We start from the raw sequence: 18,427 nt of genomic DNA, 5'->3' as shown, positions 1-18,427 counted from the left end.
ATTTGTAACTGAATACTGCTCTATTTGCCAGAATCTTTCTAATTGTGCGTCTAGATCTTGGGTACTTAAATAGCAACTTATATTTGTCGAAATAGGATCATTTATTTCTCCTGATATAACCCAGCCCAACTCGGTATCTTGAAGAACGACGATATCGTTTTGTAATCTAATTCTATCTTTTCCTAAAAGCTTGTAATATAAATATTCCCCAAGCAAAAGATCGACCTTTGAAGATTTGTTGAAGGAGGGATCGGCTAGGGCTACGTTCTTCGGAATTTGTAATATCGTTCTTTCAAATGTGCGCGAAGGTAAGGGCCCAGTAATTTCTGGCAACGTTAAAAATACTGCATTACACTTGAAATTGGAATTATTTGAACCGATTTGAGCCTCTACGGCAAATTTTACGTGGCTTTCTTGACGCCCTATACCTGACGTCGTTATGCTGAGGCGTTTCTTCGGTAAAAACGCAGGTAATTCGCTAACCTTTCGATCATAAAATTTCCCGTAAGACTTCCACTAATCCCGAAGTTGAGTAGGTTGATGCTGTGTAGGAATATAACTCGGAAAATTATTTCTCAATAACTCGATAAATACTCATCCTAACGCTTTCATACTTGATATTTATCGTTAAAATACTTTGCCACACGATGATCTAATATTTATAATTGTCCGAGTAAGCCGGAAAGATAAGTTTACTCTTGGCGGTCGGAGCAATATTTCTCAAAAATTGGAGCAATACGCGTCCGAGAGCTTTGAAACTCGAGAAATATTGATGAAACGCGGTATTGTGCGTGGATATAACGATTAAAGTCGTTGCTCTTGAAAATGTTTACTCTTGGCGGTTGGACTTAGAAAAATTTCGCTCGAGCTCCTTTGCGCGCCGAGGCGCGTCGGACTCCTACTCCTACTCTTCCTAATTCCGTTATTTCCACCACCGTCAAAAACACACCCTCCAGCCAATCATATCCAACTTCCTAAGACCACCCCTACCTCCGAGCCTTTCCTAATCTTCTACACGAACAGAACAAGCAGAACTGTTTCGACTACCGATCGATCGACAATCGAAGTCCAGCCGAGCCTGACTTGGAGACAGCAGACAGCAAGCCAAGTTTTGCATGTTACTTAATAAAGAGACATTTCTCCGGAGTTTGACCCTACATTAATTCGCCGATAACCTAGTCGTGATACGACCTCCAATTCCGGGATCGACACGACACCACATTTTTTGGTCCTTCGAGCATTGTCGCGATTGTTAACGCGAGTTACTACCGAACCAACGAGGAGCAGTGACTGAGTGTTCCAAAGGACATCAGCAGCATCCAGAGGAATCATCTACGAGTGACTGGATCGGCTTGGATAACTTTACCTGGACAACATCCAGATCAACCAGCCTAGCAGTGAGCCACATCACGAGCGACGCATTATCTACTTCTGGACCATCGACGTCTTCAGAAGGGAACATCTCGTAGCATCAACCTACTCAACTTCGGGATTAGTGGAAGTCCTGAGAAGACAAGGCCGTGGAGGGAGTAGCGGTATTGCACATTCTCCAAACGAGTAAGTTTTCGACTCATCTATTTTCCGTCAAAATTCCCCTAATTTCCAAAAATTGCTTCAATCCTTCGAACAATGGCGGACAAATTAAAAGCGCTTGTTAAACAGTGTGCCTCCGTGAAGGGACAATTGACGCGTTTAACCAATCAGGTTCGAGAATCGATTACCATCCTAGAGGTGGCGGACATAAGATCAAGTCGTAGCACTAGAGGATAAATCAGACGATGAGACAAGTCAAGAATTTGAATCAATGTATTATGAATGCAGCGATTTATTGGCCAGACGATTAAAGGAACTGACTAACAAGACTCAGAGCCAAGATATTCCGACTACCAATAATGCTTCAATTCCGAATATTACAATTGCACAAGATATAATACCGAAAATTCGTGTTAAACCATTTAGCGGAGACTTCTTAGAGTGGCAAGGGTTTTATGGTACTTTCCGCACGCTAGTTCACGATGCAGATACAATTCCTGTAAGCCATAAATTTCAACTCTTAAAATCATATCTAACAGGCAATGCGGCCAACGTTATTGACTCGCTATCTGCTTCCGAAGAAAATTACTTGGTTGCATGGAACTTGCTACAGAAAAGATTTAATAAACCGCGGAAGATTATTCGATGCCATATCCGTGCTCTTTTCGAATTACCCGAGGTATCTAGAGACAAACCATCCTCATTGCGCGTTTTAGCGGAAACTGCAGAAATGCATATAAACGCCTTGAAAGCATTAGACCAGCCGGTGGAGTGGAATGAAATGATTATTTATATCATTTCATCAAAGCTCGATAAACCGACACGCGGTTCTTGGGATCGCACAATCGAGGAGGGGGTTATGCCGACTTATCACGATTTGTTAGCCTTTTTGAACAAATATGCACGGGAGGAGGAACCCATACAATTAGTATCGCATACACGCGACACTGAGTATCCGAAACGCTGGGCCGACAAGAATTTTAAACCAACAAATAGAACCAATGCCTTCGTTGGTACCAGACCTGCGATTTCGTGCCCGGTATGCAAGCAATCACACTATATCAACCAATGCTCGGAATTCTTGAAACAATCTCCTCGCGACAGAATAACTACAACAAAAACTCTTAAACGTTGTCTTAACTGCCTAAATGCTACACATTTCATTTCACAATGTCGCTCATCTGCATGTAGAAAATGTGGTGGAAAACATCACACATTATTGCACATTGACCATTCCAATAGATCGAACGTTGCCGAAATTAACACGATAATCGAAGACGCATCACCTACCGTAGCATTAACGACCTATGGTAATCTAGATCAAGAGGTATTACTATCCACGGCGCGAGTTAAAATTTTAGACCAAAACAATCAAGAGCCGCGTCCTTTTAGACCCGGGTTCGCAACGAAATTTTATGACCGAAAGGTTAGCGAATTACCTGCGTTTTTACCGAAGAAACGCCTCAGCATAACGACGTCAGGTATAGGGCGTCAAGAAAGCCACGTAAAATTTGCCGTAGAGGCTCAAATCGGTTCAAATAATTCCAATTTCAAGTGTAATGCAGTATTTTTAACGTTGCCAGAAATTACTGGGCCCTTACCTTCGCGCACATTTGAAAGAACGATATTACAAATTCCGAAGAACGTAGCCCTAGCCGATCCCTCCTTCAACAAATCTTCAAAGGTCGATCTTTTGCTTGGGGAATATTTATATTACAAGCTTTTAGGAAAAGATAGAATTAGATTACAAAACGATATCGTCGTTCTTCAAGATACCGAGTTGGGCTGGGTTATATCAGGAGAAATAAATGATCCTATTTCGACAAATATAAGTTGCTATTTAAGTACCCAAGATCTAGACGCACAATTAGAAAGATTCTGGCAAATAGAGCAGTATTCAGTTACAAATTCATGCTCGCCGCAAGAACAACTCTGTGAGGAGTTGTTTAAACAGAGCACATATCGAGATAGAGGTGGTCGCTACATAGTCAGACTTCCATTCAATGAAAACAAACAACAACTCGGAAATTCTTACAATAGCGCGTTAAAAAGGTTTTATAGTCTAGAAAGAAGACTACAGTCCAATACCGAACTACGTGAACAATATACCGAATTTTTAACCGAATATGAAAACTTAGGTCACATGACCGAAATAAAAGACAAAGATTGTAAAGATGTAGGCTGTTATTTACCGCATCATCCCGTAATAAAGACTAGCAGCCTCACAACCAAAGTTAGGGTCGTTTTCGACGCATCCGCGAAGACCGACACAGGTCTGTCCCTAAATAATATTCTAGTGGTAGGTCCGACAATTCAGGACGATGTTTTTTCGCTAATAGCTCGCTTCCGTAAATACGAATACGTGGTTACTGCCGATATTGAAAAAATGTTCAGGCAAATATTAGTTCATCCCGACGACGCGAACTATCAAAAAATTCTATGGCGCAAAAATCAAAAAGAAGCGGTAAAATCATACCGTTTAAACACCGTAACCTATGGTACGGCTTCTGCCCCGTTCCTTGCGGCACGCTGCTTACAACAGCTTGCCGAGGACGAAGCACGGTCGTACCCTTTAGCAGTTGACATAATCAAAAATGATTTCTACATGGACGATTTGTTAACTGGTACGAATTCGTTTAATGACGCCGCGAAGCTAATAGAGCATTTGATTGAAATTTTTCAAAGAGGGAGGATGAATCTAAGACAATGGTCATCTAACAAACCCCAACTGCTAAAGGGACTCCAAGAACGGACTACCGATGACTGCCTATGTTTAGATCCGCAGGCAGTCAAAAAGGCGTTAGGGATCTACTGGCATCCTCGCGAAGATACAATTGGGTATAAGGTCACTACGGATAATTCCATGCAAAATACCAAAAGATTAATTTTTTCCAAAATTGCCCAACTATTTGATCCATTAGGGTTACTGGGTCCAGTCATTGTAAAGGCAAAAATAATAATGCAAGCATTGTGGAAAACTAAATTAGGATGGGACGATCTAGTACCATCAGATATACATGACCTGTGGAAAACGTATAGGGAACAATTAACCCTACTAAATGAATTTTCAGTCCCCCACGGGAAATATTAATAAAGAATTATTCAGATCTACAGAGTTACACGGTTTTTGCGATGCCAGTGAGATTGCCTACGGCGCATGTATCTACCTAAGATCTAGCGACGCCAAAAACCGCGTTAAAATAAATCTAATTGCGGCGAAATCAAGAGTTGCCCCACTAAAAACAATTTCGATACCTAGGCTGGAATTATGCGCTGCATTAGTGCTTGCTGAGCTTTTTCAAACGATTTCCAAATCACTCAAACTTAAATTTGACTCGGTACATTTTTGGTCCGATTCAACGATCACGTTGCACTGGATCAGAACAACACCGCACACCTTGAAAACCTTTGTGGCAAACAGGGTATCGAAAATTCAAGAAGCCACTAACGAAGTCAATTGGAGTCATATAATTTCCAGTGACAACCCTGCGGATTGTCTCTCGCGCGGCCAACTACCTGGCGAATTTTTAACGAATCTTTTATGGCGGAAGGGCCCTACCTGGCTTTCCGAGCTGCCGACGAATTGGCCTAAGACTACACTTCCCAATATTGATGTACCTGAAAAACGTCCTATTATCAGCTTAACAACTATAATAAGCAGCTCAGATTTTCTAAATCGATTCTCGTCGTGGATAGTTTTACAACGAGCAATAGCTTATTCTATCCGCTTTTGTAAAAACGCTTCACGTTCTGAAAGGAATACAGGCCCACTTTCGATCCTCGAGTTAAAAAGGGTACACAATTATGTTATTAAAAACGTGCAAGGACGACATTTTGCAAAGGAATATTCCAACCTCGTACACGGCATTGCAATTCATAAAGACAGTAAAATCTTGGCTTTAACACCTCTTATTGATGATGAAGGAATTATACGCGTGGGAGGGCGTTTACAGAATTCCGATCTTCGATATAGCCACAAACGTCCAATACTTCTTCCACGGTCAGACCATATTACGCGATTAATAATTGAGCACGAGCATAAAAGACAATTGCATACCGGTATTTTAGGCACTCTAAACGCAGTTAGACAAAAATATTGGCCTATTGACGGAAAAAATTTAACACGTCATGTAGTTCGGAAATGCATGCGTTGTTTTAAGGTTAACCCATCGACCGCACCAGATTATCCGATGGGAAATTTACCCCGAGATAGGGTTGCGGCCACAAGACCATTCCAAACAACAGGAGTTGACTTTTGCGGACCCTTCTTCATTAAGGAGAAAAAACACCGCAATACTAAAAAGATCAAAGTCTACGTAGCAGTATTTATTTGCTTCCTAACAAAGGCAATTCATCTAGAATTAGTCAGCGAATTATCTACTGAAGCCTTTATTGCCACACTGAGAAGATTCTTCTCGAGCCGCGGATATGCTAACACAATTTATTCCGATAATGCAACAAATTTCGTCGGTGCACAAAAACAAATTAGTCGAAATACAAGAGTTTGTAAGGTCAGAGCAGCAAAAAAGGGCAATAAATAATTATCTAAATAGCAAGGGTATCTCATGGCACTTCTCACCGCCTAGAACTCCTCATTTTGGAGGCCTGTGGGTGGCAGCAGTAAAAACCTTTAAACACCATATGTACCGTACTATCGGAGATACGCTGTTTTCATTCGAGGTATTCAATACGTACATAATCGAGATTGAAGCAATTTTAAATTCCCGACCTCTAACACCATTATCCTCGGATCCCAATGACCTCTCAGCCCTTACTCCGGCCCACTTCCTGATAGGTGAGCCGTTAACGAATATCCCAGAACGAGATGTGTCAAATATCGCTACCAATCGATTATCGGTGTGGGAGCATATCCAAAAGATGAAACAACACTTTTGGACACGATGGTACAAGGAGTACCTAAATGAAAAAACATTCGGAGCAAGTGGCGCAACAATCCCGATGTCCATCTACGCATTGGGACGCTGATTCTATTGAAGGAAGACAACCTACCACCTCTACAGTGGAAACTAGGACGCATAACAGAAATCCACCCGGGCAAGGACAAAGTCACTCGCTCAGTGACAGTAAAAACCGCGAGTGGTTGTTACAAACGAGGCGTGCGATCCCTTTTTCCGTTGCCATTAGAATAATGCAACTAAAGAACGTTTTCTAAGTAGGGTGTCACAACAACACATATAGATATCGCCTAAGTCAACTACCTTGGATATAGTACATATCTTACCCGTGTTGCCAGTTTAAATTAGACTTGTACAACATGTAATATAAGTATTAAGTTTGGAGAGTATACCATATAATGTACTAGCCTTTAGATTTAAACACACAGTACCGATTTATATCAACCCCATCCGATGATGTTAGTGGGAGTCATTGAACGAGTCCGTTCAAGGGGGGCGGCATGTTCCGTTGTAAAACCCTCTGCGAAGGAACAAGCGCACGACCAGCGAAAGTTAACTTACCTCTACTACCGATAAAACGACCGGGACCGTCATAAAGGACGAATAGCGCACCCAAAAAATAACCGTTTTTAGCATTAACCTACCGAGGTCATAATTTTATAACCGTAGCCGTCGGTAACCGAAGTACCCCTACTCCTACTATTCCTAATTCCGTTATTTCCACCACCGTCAAAAACACACCCTCCAGCCAATCATATCCAACTTCCCAAGACCACCCCTACCTCCGAGCCTTTCCTAATCTTCTACACGAACAGAACAAGCAGAACTGTTTCGACTACCGATCGATCGACAATCCAAGTCCAGCCGAGACAGCAGACAGCAAGCCAAGTTTTGCAAGTTATTTAATAAAGAAACATTTCTCCGGAGTTTGACCCTACATTCATTCGCCGATAACCTAGTTGTGATACGACCTCCAATTCCGGGATCGACACGACACCACAACATTGTTCTAACAATATAAGGAATATGCTGCTAGAACTCCGGCTATACGCTGCTAGAAGATGCAGCAGCACGGCGCTACAACATGAAGCTATACGCCGCTGGAACTCTGGAAATCGGCCGCTGTAACTGAAAGCAGTACGCCGCTGTAAGTAGAAGTAATACGCCGCTGTAAAGAGAGGCAATACGCCGCTGTAAGTAGAAGCAACACGCCGCTGTGAATATAAGCAATACGCCGCTGCAGATAGAAGCAATACGCCTCTGGAACCGAAAGCAATACGCCGCTATACCGGAAAGCAATTGGCCGCACAGGGGGGGAAAGTGACTTACCTCGCTTCAAAAAGGAATAACTTTCGATAGAAATGAGGTAGAGCGATGAATTTTTTTTAAATTAAAGCTGAAATTTTGCAGAATATGGGAAAAATAGGGAGATTACGGTACGAACGGTTTTTAACCTTGAGAAAATTCGTCAAACTTTCACAATTTCCAGAAAATGTGGTTTCTGCCTTACCACGGGCAGAAAAAAATTTTGCTAATTTTTGCTATATATCATTTCCCGTAGGTTTTTTCACACTGATTTCAAATCTGGTCTCAAAATTTGTCTACGACCTCTGGTTTTTTCAAAAAAATCGATTTTTGTGAACAGAACTAATGTAATCATTTTTCGTTGAAATGATTTGATAACCCACTAGTTTGAAGGTATATATTGTATTCTCACATGTAAAACACAATAAAATTATACATAATGAAGTATTTAAACGTTTATTTGCCGTATATCACTTGACGCGCGCACGCGAACGATCACCCGATGTATCGCTGCGATTGCCGCTGGCACTCCTTGTAGGCTATGTATGACTGTAATGTAATTTAAATTAGATATCTATTTTCCATGATTATATTTTCATTTACACAGTAAGTAAGGTAAGTGTTTAATCTTTTTAACTTACTTCTCATCAACAAATTCTTTAACTTCTGGTGATACTGTAGCGACTCGATCGCTACCGGTTCCGAGAACTACGGTATATTTCACCTAGGCCCGGTACGGGCCGGCCGAGGATAGGCCTGCAATACATCTGGCGAACAGATTCGCACAGGCTGGAATTACCCGTTTTTTGGGATTCTTTGTAGAGTCCTTGTTTCGTGACGGGTACGGCTAAGAGAGGTATACGCACATACCTGGTAGTCACCCCCGCACGAACAAGGGACTTCGCGCGGAACGTGTCCACGGCCGAGCCGTCGTTCCCCTTCCACAGGGCACGCTGCCTTTTGTCAAAGGCTAAATAAATAGCCCTCCGAAAGCGTCGGAGGGTCTCTGTTGACTTTCCGATTGCTTGCTGTGAACTTCGTTGTATTCCGTTCCGCGCTCTTCGACATTTATCGTGACGTACCACGAAGTACTTTCTTTCGTACGACCTATTATAGTGTGAAGATATTTAACGGGTTAATAAACGAGTGAGTTACGTATATATGTGCACTACCTATTACATCTCCTTCAATTGGTGACCCCGACGTGATCGCGACGCGAAGAAACTGTGGTAGTGCGCAAGTGTTGTACGGTGCATAATTCTCGCTTGATCGGTGTGAACATGACGACGACCGCGACCGTTAATGTCAATGAGCGTATTGCGGTGCGCATTCCGGATTTCGATCCAGAGGATCCCGAGCTGTGGTTCGGTGTCGTGGAACAAATTTTCGCCGCGGCAGGGATCGTGGCTGAAGCGGCCAAAATGTGCTACGTAACGAGTGCACTCAGTAAGCGATGCAGGGCGGAAGTGCGCGATTTATTATTGGCCCCTCCTGCGGCGGGAGCGTATAACACACTCAAAAGGGAACTGATTCGTCGATTGAGCATCTCGCAGGAACGAAAAACACAGCAACTCTTGGAACGGGAAGAGCTAGGAGATCGTAAGCCGTCTCAATTTTTACGGCACATGCGAAGTTTAGGAGGCAGCTGCCTAACAGAAACACTCCTAAGGACCTTATGGCTGGGGCGTCTACCCGCAAATATACAGGCAATCCTGGCGACCCAGAAGGAGACGTCGTTAGACAAAATCGCCGAATTGGCAGACGCCATCCAGGAGACGCAGCCTAGCCGGCCAGCCATCGCCGAGGCAGCATACACCGGACCAGTGGCGACAGGCAATCAACCCGCGGTTTCATCGTTTCCGACCGAAACATTAACTGATCGAATGATGCGGCTCCTCATCTCCCTGGAGGAAAAAACGGAAGATTTGCAGCATCAAATCGCGGAAATACGCGCGCCCCGAAGCCAACATACACGAAGATATGCTGACAACCGACGCCAACGGAGTTCATCCAGGAACCGCCCGGTAACGAGACAACACGCGCCGAATGGAGTGTGTCGTTTCCACAGAACGTATGGGGCGGACGCGTATCGTTGCATCGAACCATGCACTTTCCAGGGAAACGCCACGGGCAGTCGTTAACGACGGCGAACGACCACAGCCCAGCGCTTCGCCGTTTGTTTATTATGGATCAGCATTCGAAGACGCAATTCCTGGTCGACACAGGCGCCGACCTCTGCGTCTATCCGAGAAGTTTGATCCGCGGACCATGCTCGGGCGCCGGATACGAGCTATCCGCGGCAAACGGTACGCCAATCCCAACGTACGGGACGACTACGTTGACATTAAATCTGGGCCTTCGCCGGGATTTCACCTGGCAGTTCGTGATCGCCGAGGTCTCCAGACCCATCATCGGTGCTGATTTTCTAGCACATTTCGGCCTCCTGGTGGACGTCCGAAACCAACGACTGGTGGACCAAACAACCACCCTGATAGCCAGAGGAGCAGCAGTCCGCGAAGAAATCGCATCGATAAAGGTGATGCAGCAAAACAACGTGTTTCTAAGGCTGTTGGGACGTTTTCCCGCCATCACCAAGCCGCGAGGGACAGCGGAAGAAGTCCAGCACGATACGCGACATCACATTGCCACAACGCCAGGACCATCCGTAGCCTGCAGGCCTCGACGACTTGCACCGGATCGGCTGATCATCGCCAAAAAGGAGTTCGAAGCGATGGTAAGATTAGGCATAGCGCGACCGTCAAAAAGTAGTTGGTCGGCGCCACTACACCTAGTACCTAAAAAAGATAGCGATTCATGGCGTCCATGTGGCGATTACCGTGCTCTGAATGCTCGGACCATACCCGATAGGTACCCGGTGCGACACATCGAAGATTTCGCGCAATCCATCCGGGGAAAAACCATTTTTTCGACGGTAGATTTAGTACGAGCATACAATCAGATCCCCGTCGCGGCGGAAGATATCCATAAGACTGCGATCACAACCCCATTCGGACTGTTCGAATTTCCGTACATGACTTTCGGTCTTCGTAATGCCGCGCAAACCTTTCAGCGTTTCATCGATGAGGTATTGCAGGGGCTGGATTTCTGTTATCCCTACATCGATGACATTCTGGTGGCTTCTTCGTCAGAAGCCGAGCATCTACGTCATCTGGAGTTGCTATTTAAACGTTTAGAACAATATAACATAGTTATCAACCCCGGGAAATGCAAGTTCGGACAAAGCGAAGTTAAGTTCCTGGGATATAAAGTTTCAAAAGAAGGGTCGCGTCCTTTACCAGAAAAAGTAGAAGCAATTAACAATTTCCCCAGGCCCGAAACGGCCAAGCAGCTTAGACGTTTCTTGGGTATGATAAACTTCTACCGTCGTTTTATACCCAGGGCGGCCGAGGCACAAGCTCCTTTGAACGCCATGCTAACAGAAAATATTAAAGGCAATAAAAAGGTAACCTGGACGGACGAGGCCTGCGACGCGTTCCGTAGATGCAAAGAAAGTTTATCACAGGCTACCCTACTGGCGCACCCGCAGCCTAATGCACCGCTGTCGCTTACCTGCGACGCGTCTGATTTTATGGTCGGTGCCGCTCTGCACCAGCATTGTGGCAACGACTGGGAGCCGTTAGCTTTCTTTTCAACGAAACTATCCTCGGCGGAACAAAAGTACTCTACTTTTGACAGGGAGCTACTGGCTATTTATTCGTCAATTAAACACTTCCGACACATGCTAGAAGGCAGAATTTTTACAATTTATACCGACCATAAACCACTAACGTTTGCTCTCAACAGTAGGCCGGACAGTCATATTCCGAGACAGATAAGACAGCTAGACCTCATCGGACAATTCTCCACGGACATTCGGCATATTTCCGGTCAGGATAATGTAGTTGCGGATGCCCTATCCAGGATAAATGCGATCGACGAAAGTATCGACTTCGAAAAGCTAGCGGTATCCCAGGCGGCGGATGCCGAGCTGCAAAATTTCCTGCGCGGAGATACAAGCCTGATTTTAGAGAACGTAACGATACCGGGATCAACGAAAACTGTATATTGCGATACATCTACCGGAACAGCACGACCTTTTCTCACACATCCGTTCAGACGAACAGTTTTTAACGCGTTACATAATCTAGCCCACCCCGGGATTAACGCAACGATCAAAATTGTAACGCAACGTTACGTATGGCCGTCCATTAAAACAGATGTTAGAGAGTGGGCCCGCAACTGTATACAATGCCAGCGCGCGAAAATTGCAAGGCATATTTCCGCCCCTCCGGGGTCGTTCCAGGTACCGTCGGCGAGGTTCGAGCACGTGCATATTGACATTGTAACACTTCCCGTCTCCGAAGGGTACCGATACCTACTTACCTGCGTCGACCGGTTTACGCGATGGCCAGAAGCATTCCCTCTTGCCGATCAAGAGGCTGCGACGGTGGCCCGATCTTTTTATGAAGGTTGGATTTGTAGATTCGGAGTGCCTTTGCGGGTCACGACAGACCAGGGGAGGCAATTCGAGTCGCACCTGTTTAAGGAACTCTGTGCTTTAACAGGTACGACTCACCTGCGTACAACCGCATACCACCCGGCCGCTAACGGCATGGTGGAGCGTTTGCATAGACAACTAAAGGCCGCGATCCGATGCCATGAAAATATCCGGTGGACGGAGGTTTTTCCGACCATCCTTATGGGAATTCGTTCAGCCTGGAAGGAAGATTTAAAAACCACTTCGGCAGAATTAGTCTATGGTGAGACACTACGTCTACCCGGGAGTTTTTTAACACCACCACCAACGTCCACCGACACATCCTTTTTTGCAAATAACTTGCGAGAACATTTCAAAGACATCGGACCGACGGCACCAATGCCACACCGCGCCCCGCGAATATTCGTATATAAAGATTTAGATAAAGTAGACCACGTACTTTTAAGAAACGACACGGCGCGAAAGATTTTGCAGAACCCGTATGACGGACCTTATAGAGTAATTAGTAGAAATGTAAGGACATATGTATTAGACGTTAAGGGTAGGCAAGTAACCGTATCGGTAGATAGGCTGAAACCGGCGTACATTTTATCCGAAGAAATTCCAGGGCAAAATGGGAATGAAGTGATCATACCGTTCGATCCAGCACCTCCCGATAATAGATCAGAGCGAAACAGGGATACAGGCGCAAATGAGAACAGTATGGCAAACGCACACACTCCTCCACGAAGACCGTCAAATCAGAATCGGACAACGTTACCTTTTACAACCCGCTCCGGCAGGAGAGTGAGGTTCACCGAAAGATACCAAGCAGGTTTCGCGTAAACAGTATATATATAAATATACTTATATAAAAAGAGAGAACAGATTCCTATATATAAGAGTAGAGTTTTATGTTACGTCTATACATAGCAAGTAAAATTATTATTATTTTTTCTCTCTCCGACAAAAATACTGGTGGGGGAGTGATGTAGCGACTCGATCGCTACCGGTTCCGAGAACTACGGTATATTTCACCTAGGCCCGGTACGGGCCGGCCGAGGATAGGCCTGCAATACATCTGGCGAACAGATTCGCACAGGCTGGAATTACCCGTTTTTTGGGATTCTTTGTAGAGTCCTTGTTTCGTGACGGGTACGGCTAAGAGAGGTATACGCACATACCTGGTAGTCACCCCCGCACGAACAAGGGACTTCGCGCGGAACGTGTCCACGGCCGAGCCGTCGTTCCCCTTCCACAGGGCACGCTGCCTTTTGTCAAAGGCTAAATAAATAGCCCTCCGAAAGCGTCGGAGGGTCTCTGTTGACTTTCCGATTGCTTGCTGTGAACTTCGTTGTATTCCGTTCCGCGCTCTTCGACATTTATCGTGACGTACCACGAAGTACTTTCTTTCGTACGACCTATTATAGTGTGAAGATATTTAACGGGTTAATAAACGAGTGAGTTACGTATATATGTGCACTACCTATTTCATCTCCTTCAATACTTTATTCTTATTTTTATCACCAGAAGTTAAAGAATTTGTTGATGAGAAGTAAGTTAAAAAGATTAAATACTTACCTTACTTACTGTGTAAATGAAAATATAATCATGGAAAATAGATATCTAATTTAAATTACATTACAGTCATACATAGCCTACAAGCAGTGCCAGCGGCAATCGCAGCGATACATCGGGTGATCGTTCGCGTGCGCGCGTCAAGTGATATACGGCAAATAAACGTTTAAATACTTCATTATGTATAATTTTATTGTGTTTTATATATGAGAATACAATATATACCTTCAAACTAGTGGGTTATCAAATCATTTCAACGAAAAATGATTACATTAGTTCTGTTCACAAAAATCGATTTTTTTGAAAAAACCAGAGGTCGTAGACAAATTTTGAGACCAGATTTGAAATCAGTGTGAAAAAACCTACGGGAAATGATATATAGCAAAAATTAGGAAAATTTTTTTCTGCCCGTGGTAACGCAGAAACCACATTTTCTGGAAATTGTGAAAGTTTGACGAACTTTCTCAAGGTTACTTTCTCCCTATTTTTCCCATATTCTGCAAAGTTTCAGCTTTAATTTAAAAAAAAATTCATCGCTCTACCTCATTTCTATCGAAAGTTATTCCTTTTTGAAGCGAGGTAAGTCACTTTTCCCACTGTGCGGCGCAGCGACGGGATACGGAGCCGCGAAGACCGTTCTGGTGGTGAGCGCCACTGGTGACAACTCATGTCGGGCGAAGACATTTTGCTTTATGGTTCGAAGAAAACGTCGACCATGCAAACTTCACAGGAGGGTTTCTCAAGATAAAAGTCTGCTCTTTCGCGTGGTATAGTTCGATTTTTCGCTGGACCCTTGTTTTTTGAGATAAATTCGAAAATATCCGCAAAAATTGGTGCAAAAGTGGTGCATCTCCGTCTTTAATCATTGTTTAAACATGTTTAAACAATCATAATGTATTAATATTGGATATCACTGTATTCGGGAAAGTCTACAGAATCATTTGCTGTAAAGAGTAATTCAATATCTTTTATAATAACATCGCAATATTTGTTTAAATTTGAAAAATATGTGTTTTTTTTTAAACTCCATTTTCTCAGAAACTGGACGTATAGGGAAAAAATTAATACCAGATTCGGAATCAGCGCGGAAAACTCTATAAGAACCGCATAGTGGGAATCGAAATACTTTTAAGAAGTTGAAATTTGTTGGACAGTGTGTTATTAATAAAATATTCTAAATTTATATAAGATTCTTCTAAATCCTACAGGAGATCTCTTTAAAAATATCCACTGATCGTTGCCCTGTCAAAAGAGAAACGACATTTAAGTTATTTCTAATCGTCTATTTCCTACTATCACTTCTTTTAATAATCTCTTTTTATCTGTCTCTGTTGTCTTCTCTAATCTTCTTCTATTCGTTGTGCACACGTGGTCACCTTCTCGAATATTGTACATTTGTTCGTCCGCATGTTCTCTACCTTACCGATCTTACTAGACCCGGCGTCATGCCGCCAAATTCAAATTAAAGAGATATATCTTCTTTACATCTCCCCCCTTTGGGAAAGAATATTCATTAAATGGTTCCCTAAAATTGTGGAATCTTCATTCTTTTTGTACTCTTCAAAGCCAGATATCGGAACTAGCTTCGTAATATGGAAGAAATTCGATTCCGTCTTTCTATGTCCCGTGTCAATCCTATATATCGAATCAGACATCTTCTCTGTAATTTTGTATGGTCCTACCATCAACTCGTCCAATTTTTTTCTATTCAATTTATTTCCATTTTCCACGTATACCATGTCTCCTACCTTAAACTCCCAATCCTTTCGATTTTTATCAAATAATTTCTTATTGTAATCATGCGACTTTCTCGTATTTTTTAATGCTATTTCTCTATCTTTTTTAAAATCATCTTCTGTTTTTCTTTCTTTTAATTCCTTTGGTACTATGCTGATATCCATACCTACTAATAAGTATTTTGGTGCAAAACCCGTCACTGTATGTTCTGTTTCATTATATTTTTCCACACATTTGTGAGCTATTGTTGTCCACGCTGTTTTCTTTTTACTTTCGTTTACTCCACATCTTATCTTATTTACTAATGTTTGATTTGTTCTTTCAGTCAGTCCATTAGAAAAAGGTGAATTTACTGCAGTGAAGATTATCGGTACATTCTTCTCCTCTAAAAATCTTTTAAATTCTTTTGAATTTATCCCTGGATACTGATCTGATAAAATCATCCCCACCCCATTATTCTCTATAACCTTTTCCATTAGTTTTATAAAGTCTTTAGAGGTTTGTGTTTTCGACGTTAGAATGTATGCGTATCTTGAAAAATGATCTACTAACAGGTGTAAGTATTTTTTTGTTGATCTTGCTCCTCCAAAACCTCCTATTGTATCTATTGACATGATCTCAAATGGTTTCGTAGCTGGACCAAGATGAGCCATGAGACCAAATTCTGTATGTCCTCATTATTTTCTTGGTCTCTTACAACATTCTCTAATGTTATCAGATTTGTAATTTTTAATTGTTCATCTTTATTTTCCTGGGATTCTAATACTGGATTTCTACTTAAACAGTCTGCCTCCAGATTTGTTTTACCTGTCTCGTATTTTATATTAATGTCATACTGTGATAGATAGTATGTTAAATCACCCAACTCTTCATCTGTTCTGGATTTTATGTTTAAATTTTCTAACGGTTTATGGTCCGTGATTACCGTAAATGGTTTTCCCATAAGCCAATATTGCCAATATTGTACCGCCTCTTTTATGGCTAGGCACTCTATATATATTGCTGTTTTCTTCTTTTGTCCTTCATTCAATTTTTTCGAAAAATATGCTACGGGTTTTTCTTTTCCATCTCGTTCTATTTGTTTCAATACTGCTCCAATTCCTACTATACTTGCATCTGTATAAATCTTTATGGGTAGATCTTGATTAAATATTTCTAGAATTGGTTTTGAGCATAATAATTCTTTTATTTTTTCAAATGCTTTTTGACATTCCTTTGACCAAATGAATGGTTTGTTTTTTTTAATAACTCGTGTAGTGGTTCCAGTATTATAGCGCTATTTGGTATATATTGATGATAAAAGTTTATTTTCCCTAACAGTTGTCTAATATTCTTTTGTGTTTTTGGTGTTGGAAAGTTCTTTATCGAGATCAGGTTATCCTTTATTGGACTCACTGTATTATTGTGTAGTATGTGTCCCAAATATTTAACTGACAAGGAGAGCGCAAGGCCTTCGGGTCACCGATTCAGTTAAGATTTCGTATATTTTGTCACGTCGCTTTCTTAGCTTGTCGTAAAGATGGTAGAAGGATGAATGGCGACACCGAGAATTTACAGGCGAGAAGCCGGGCCACGCTCGGCCGCGCGATGCGTGGTCCTCTCGGGACAAAATACGCCCGCAGTCTCTTTATTCGATAGTCAAGCTGAACTAGATTTCGGGCGCCAGACACCCGTAGGTGTCACACGAAAGCATCGTAATCGGAACTCGAAAGAGGAACGCGGTATGACTCGCGAGACTGTGGCGTAGCAAACGGAATCTGAATAGCTATCGCGAAGGCCCAGGATTCTACGTCGAGAGGACACGAGACGTTCCCCGCGACGGGAAGGTTTTCACACAAGAAAAATACAACGTTTCGGCTATTAATTCGTTTATTACACAACGATCTTAAACTGCCGATCTGATCGGCAGCAGGTAGTACAATAGCCGGCGCGTTTCAGTAAATCTGGCGAAAGGTGTTAATCGCACGCGCGGATTGCGGTTTCCTTCGACTCTCTTCGCAGAGGATTCGGCAGCGATAAGACGTACGACACGCGGAAGACCTTACAGGTCGCGTTCCGTCCGAATCCCGATGTTCTATACGACACTTAGATAGCTGACACTGTTCGAACTAAATTCACGCGCACGAATCGAGCACGCGACGGCGTCCCACCGTGGAACGAGACCAGGATCTCTAGAAATAACGGCAATAACGCTAAAGATTGAATCCGCGACTTCGCGTTTAAACTGGCGTCGTACAACCGTCACAATGCGGCCACGCGGCCCCCGCTATCCGACCGGATTCTAATTAGGAGGACGAAATCCTTCACAATCCGAAGGATTCGTACCCCTCGCAAATAATATGGACGACTTCCGTTCGTCCCTCGTACCGTTATTTCCCGCTAAGTGGTTCACGAACCGTTACGACCCACTACCCGAGCCAACACGAAGTTTCGTTAATTATTGACGAAAGCCTGATCGGCGCTTACCTTTTTTCTCACGGCAGCGGATGTTCGGCAGCGATTTATTTGTCCTCCGATCAGCCGACGCAAAATACTTTAATCGTTAACAATCGTTAAGAGCGACAACTTATTCGTAAGAGTTCTGACGACGCAATGGATCTTCACGCGGTGGCCCGGGTACGCGGAAGCAGAGCGTCCCCCACTTCCGTATTCCGCTTTCCTCACGCAACATTTCGGCCTATCGCTAACGCGGGATTTCGCCTCAGCGAATCCGTCGCGACGGCGCTCGGCTTCCGGCAGCGTCCGGCTAATCCGGCAGCGATGTCGTCCGATTGGCCGCTTCCCGATGAGACGATCGACGTCAGCCAATCCGGTTGCGGTACTGGCTTCTTCCCGGACGAGGCGACGACAGGGTAGAGTGGATGATATCCTCTGTACCGCA

At 43.4% G+C, this 18,427-nt stretch overlaps 2 protein-coding genes across 2 annotated transcripts; both read left to right on the top strand.

Moving 5' to 3' along the window:
* The first annotated feature begins 1,804 nt into the window (after positions 1 to 1,804).
* Positions 1,805 to 7,381, top strand: LOC143218181 (uncharacterized). The gene is made up of 4 exons (XM_076443221.1): positions 1,805 to 1,991; positions 2,073 to 3,806; positions 3,873 to 4,157; positions 7,083 to 7,381. The coding sequence occupies exons 1-4, from the start codon at positions 1,805 to 1,807 to the stop codon at positions 7,379 to 7,381; spliced, it is 2,505 nt and encodes an 834-aa protein (XP_076299336.1).
* A 1,653-nt stretch (positions 7,382 to 9,034) lies between these two features.
* Positions 9,035 to 13,077, top strand: LOC143218180 (uncharacterized). Its single transcript, XM_076443219.1, has 4 exons — positions 9,035 to 9,778; positions 9,823 to 11,814; positions 12,119 to 12,275; positions 12,320 to 13,077. The coding sequence occupies exons 1-4, from the start codon at positions 9,035 to 9,037 to the stop codon at positions 13,075 to 13,077; spliced, it is 3,651 nt and encodes a 1,216-aa protein (XP_076299334.1).
* The last annotated feature ends 5,350 nt before the right edge of the window (positions 13,078 to 18,427 follow it).

The sequence above is a fragment of the Lasioglossum baleicum genome, chromosome 18 (genome assembly GCF_051020765.1).
Source record: "Lasioglossum baleicum chromosome 18, iyLasBale1, whole genome shotgun sequence".
Taxonomy (NCBI): Eukaryota; Metazoa; Arthropoda; class Insecta; order Hymenoptera; family Halictidae; genus Lasioglossum; species Lasioglossum baleicum.
Note: the sequence above shows the minus strand (reverse complement) of the source record. Positions and strands in the feature narration are given on the sequence as shown.

What these genes read in the sequence shown, in the direction of transcription:
- LOC143218181 (XM_076443221.1), top strand. Translation starts at nt 1,805, where the DNA reads ATGTATTATGAATGCAGCGATTTATTGGCCAGACGATTAAAGGAACTG. An exon ending in AGAGTGGCAAGGGTTTTATG is followed by an intron (nt 1,992 to 2,072) that starts GTACTTTCCGCA and finishes CATATCTAACAG; the next exon opens with GCAATGCGGCCAACGTTATT. An exon ending in CATGGACGATTTGTTAACTG is followed by an intron (nt 4,158 to 7,082) that starts GTACGAATTCGT and finishes AACCGTTTTTAG; the next exon opens with CATTAACCTACCGAGGTCAT.
- LOC143218180 (XM_076443219.1), top strand. Translation starts at nt 9,035, where the DNA reads ATGACGACGACCGCGACCGTTAATGTCAATGAGCGTATTGCGGTGCGC. An exon ending in GTTCATCCAGGAACCGCCCG is followed by an intron (nt 9,779 to 9,822) that starts GTAACGAGACAA and finishes TCGTTTCCACAG; the next exon opens with AACGTATGGGGCGGACGCGT. An exon ending in TACCGGGATCAACGAAAACT is followed by an intron (nt 11,815 to 12,118) that starts GTATATTGCGAT and finishes CCGTCTCCGAAG; the next exon opens with GGTACCGATACCTACTTACC.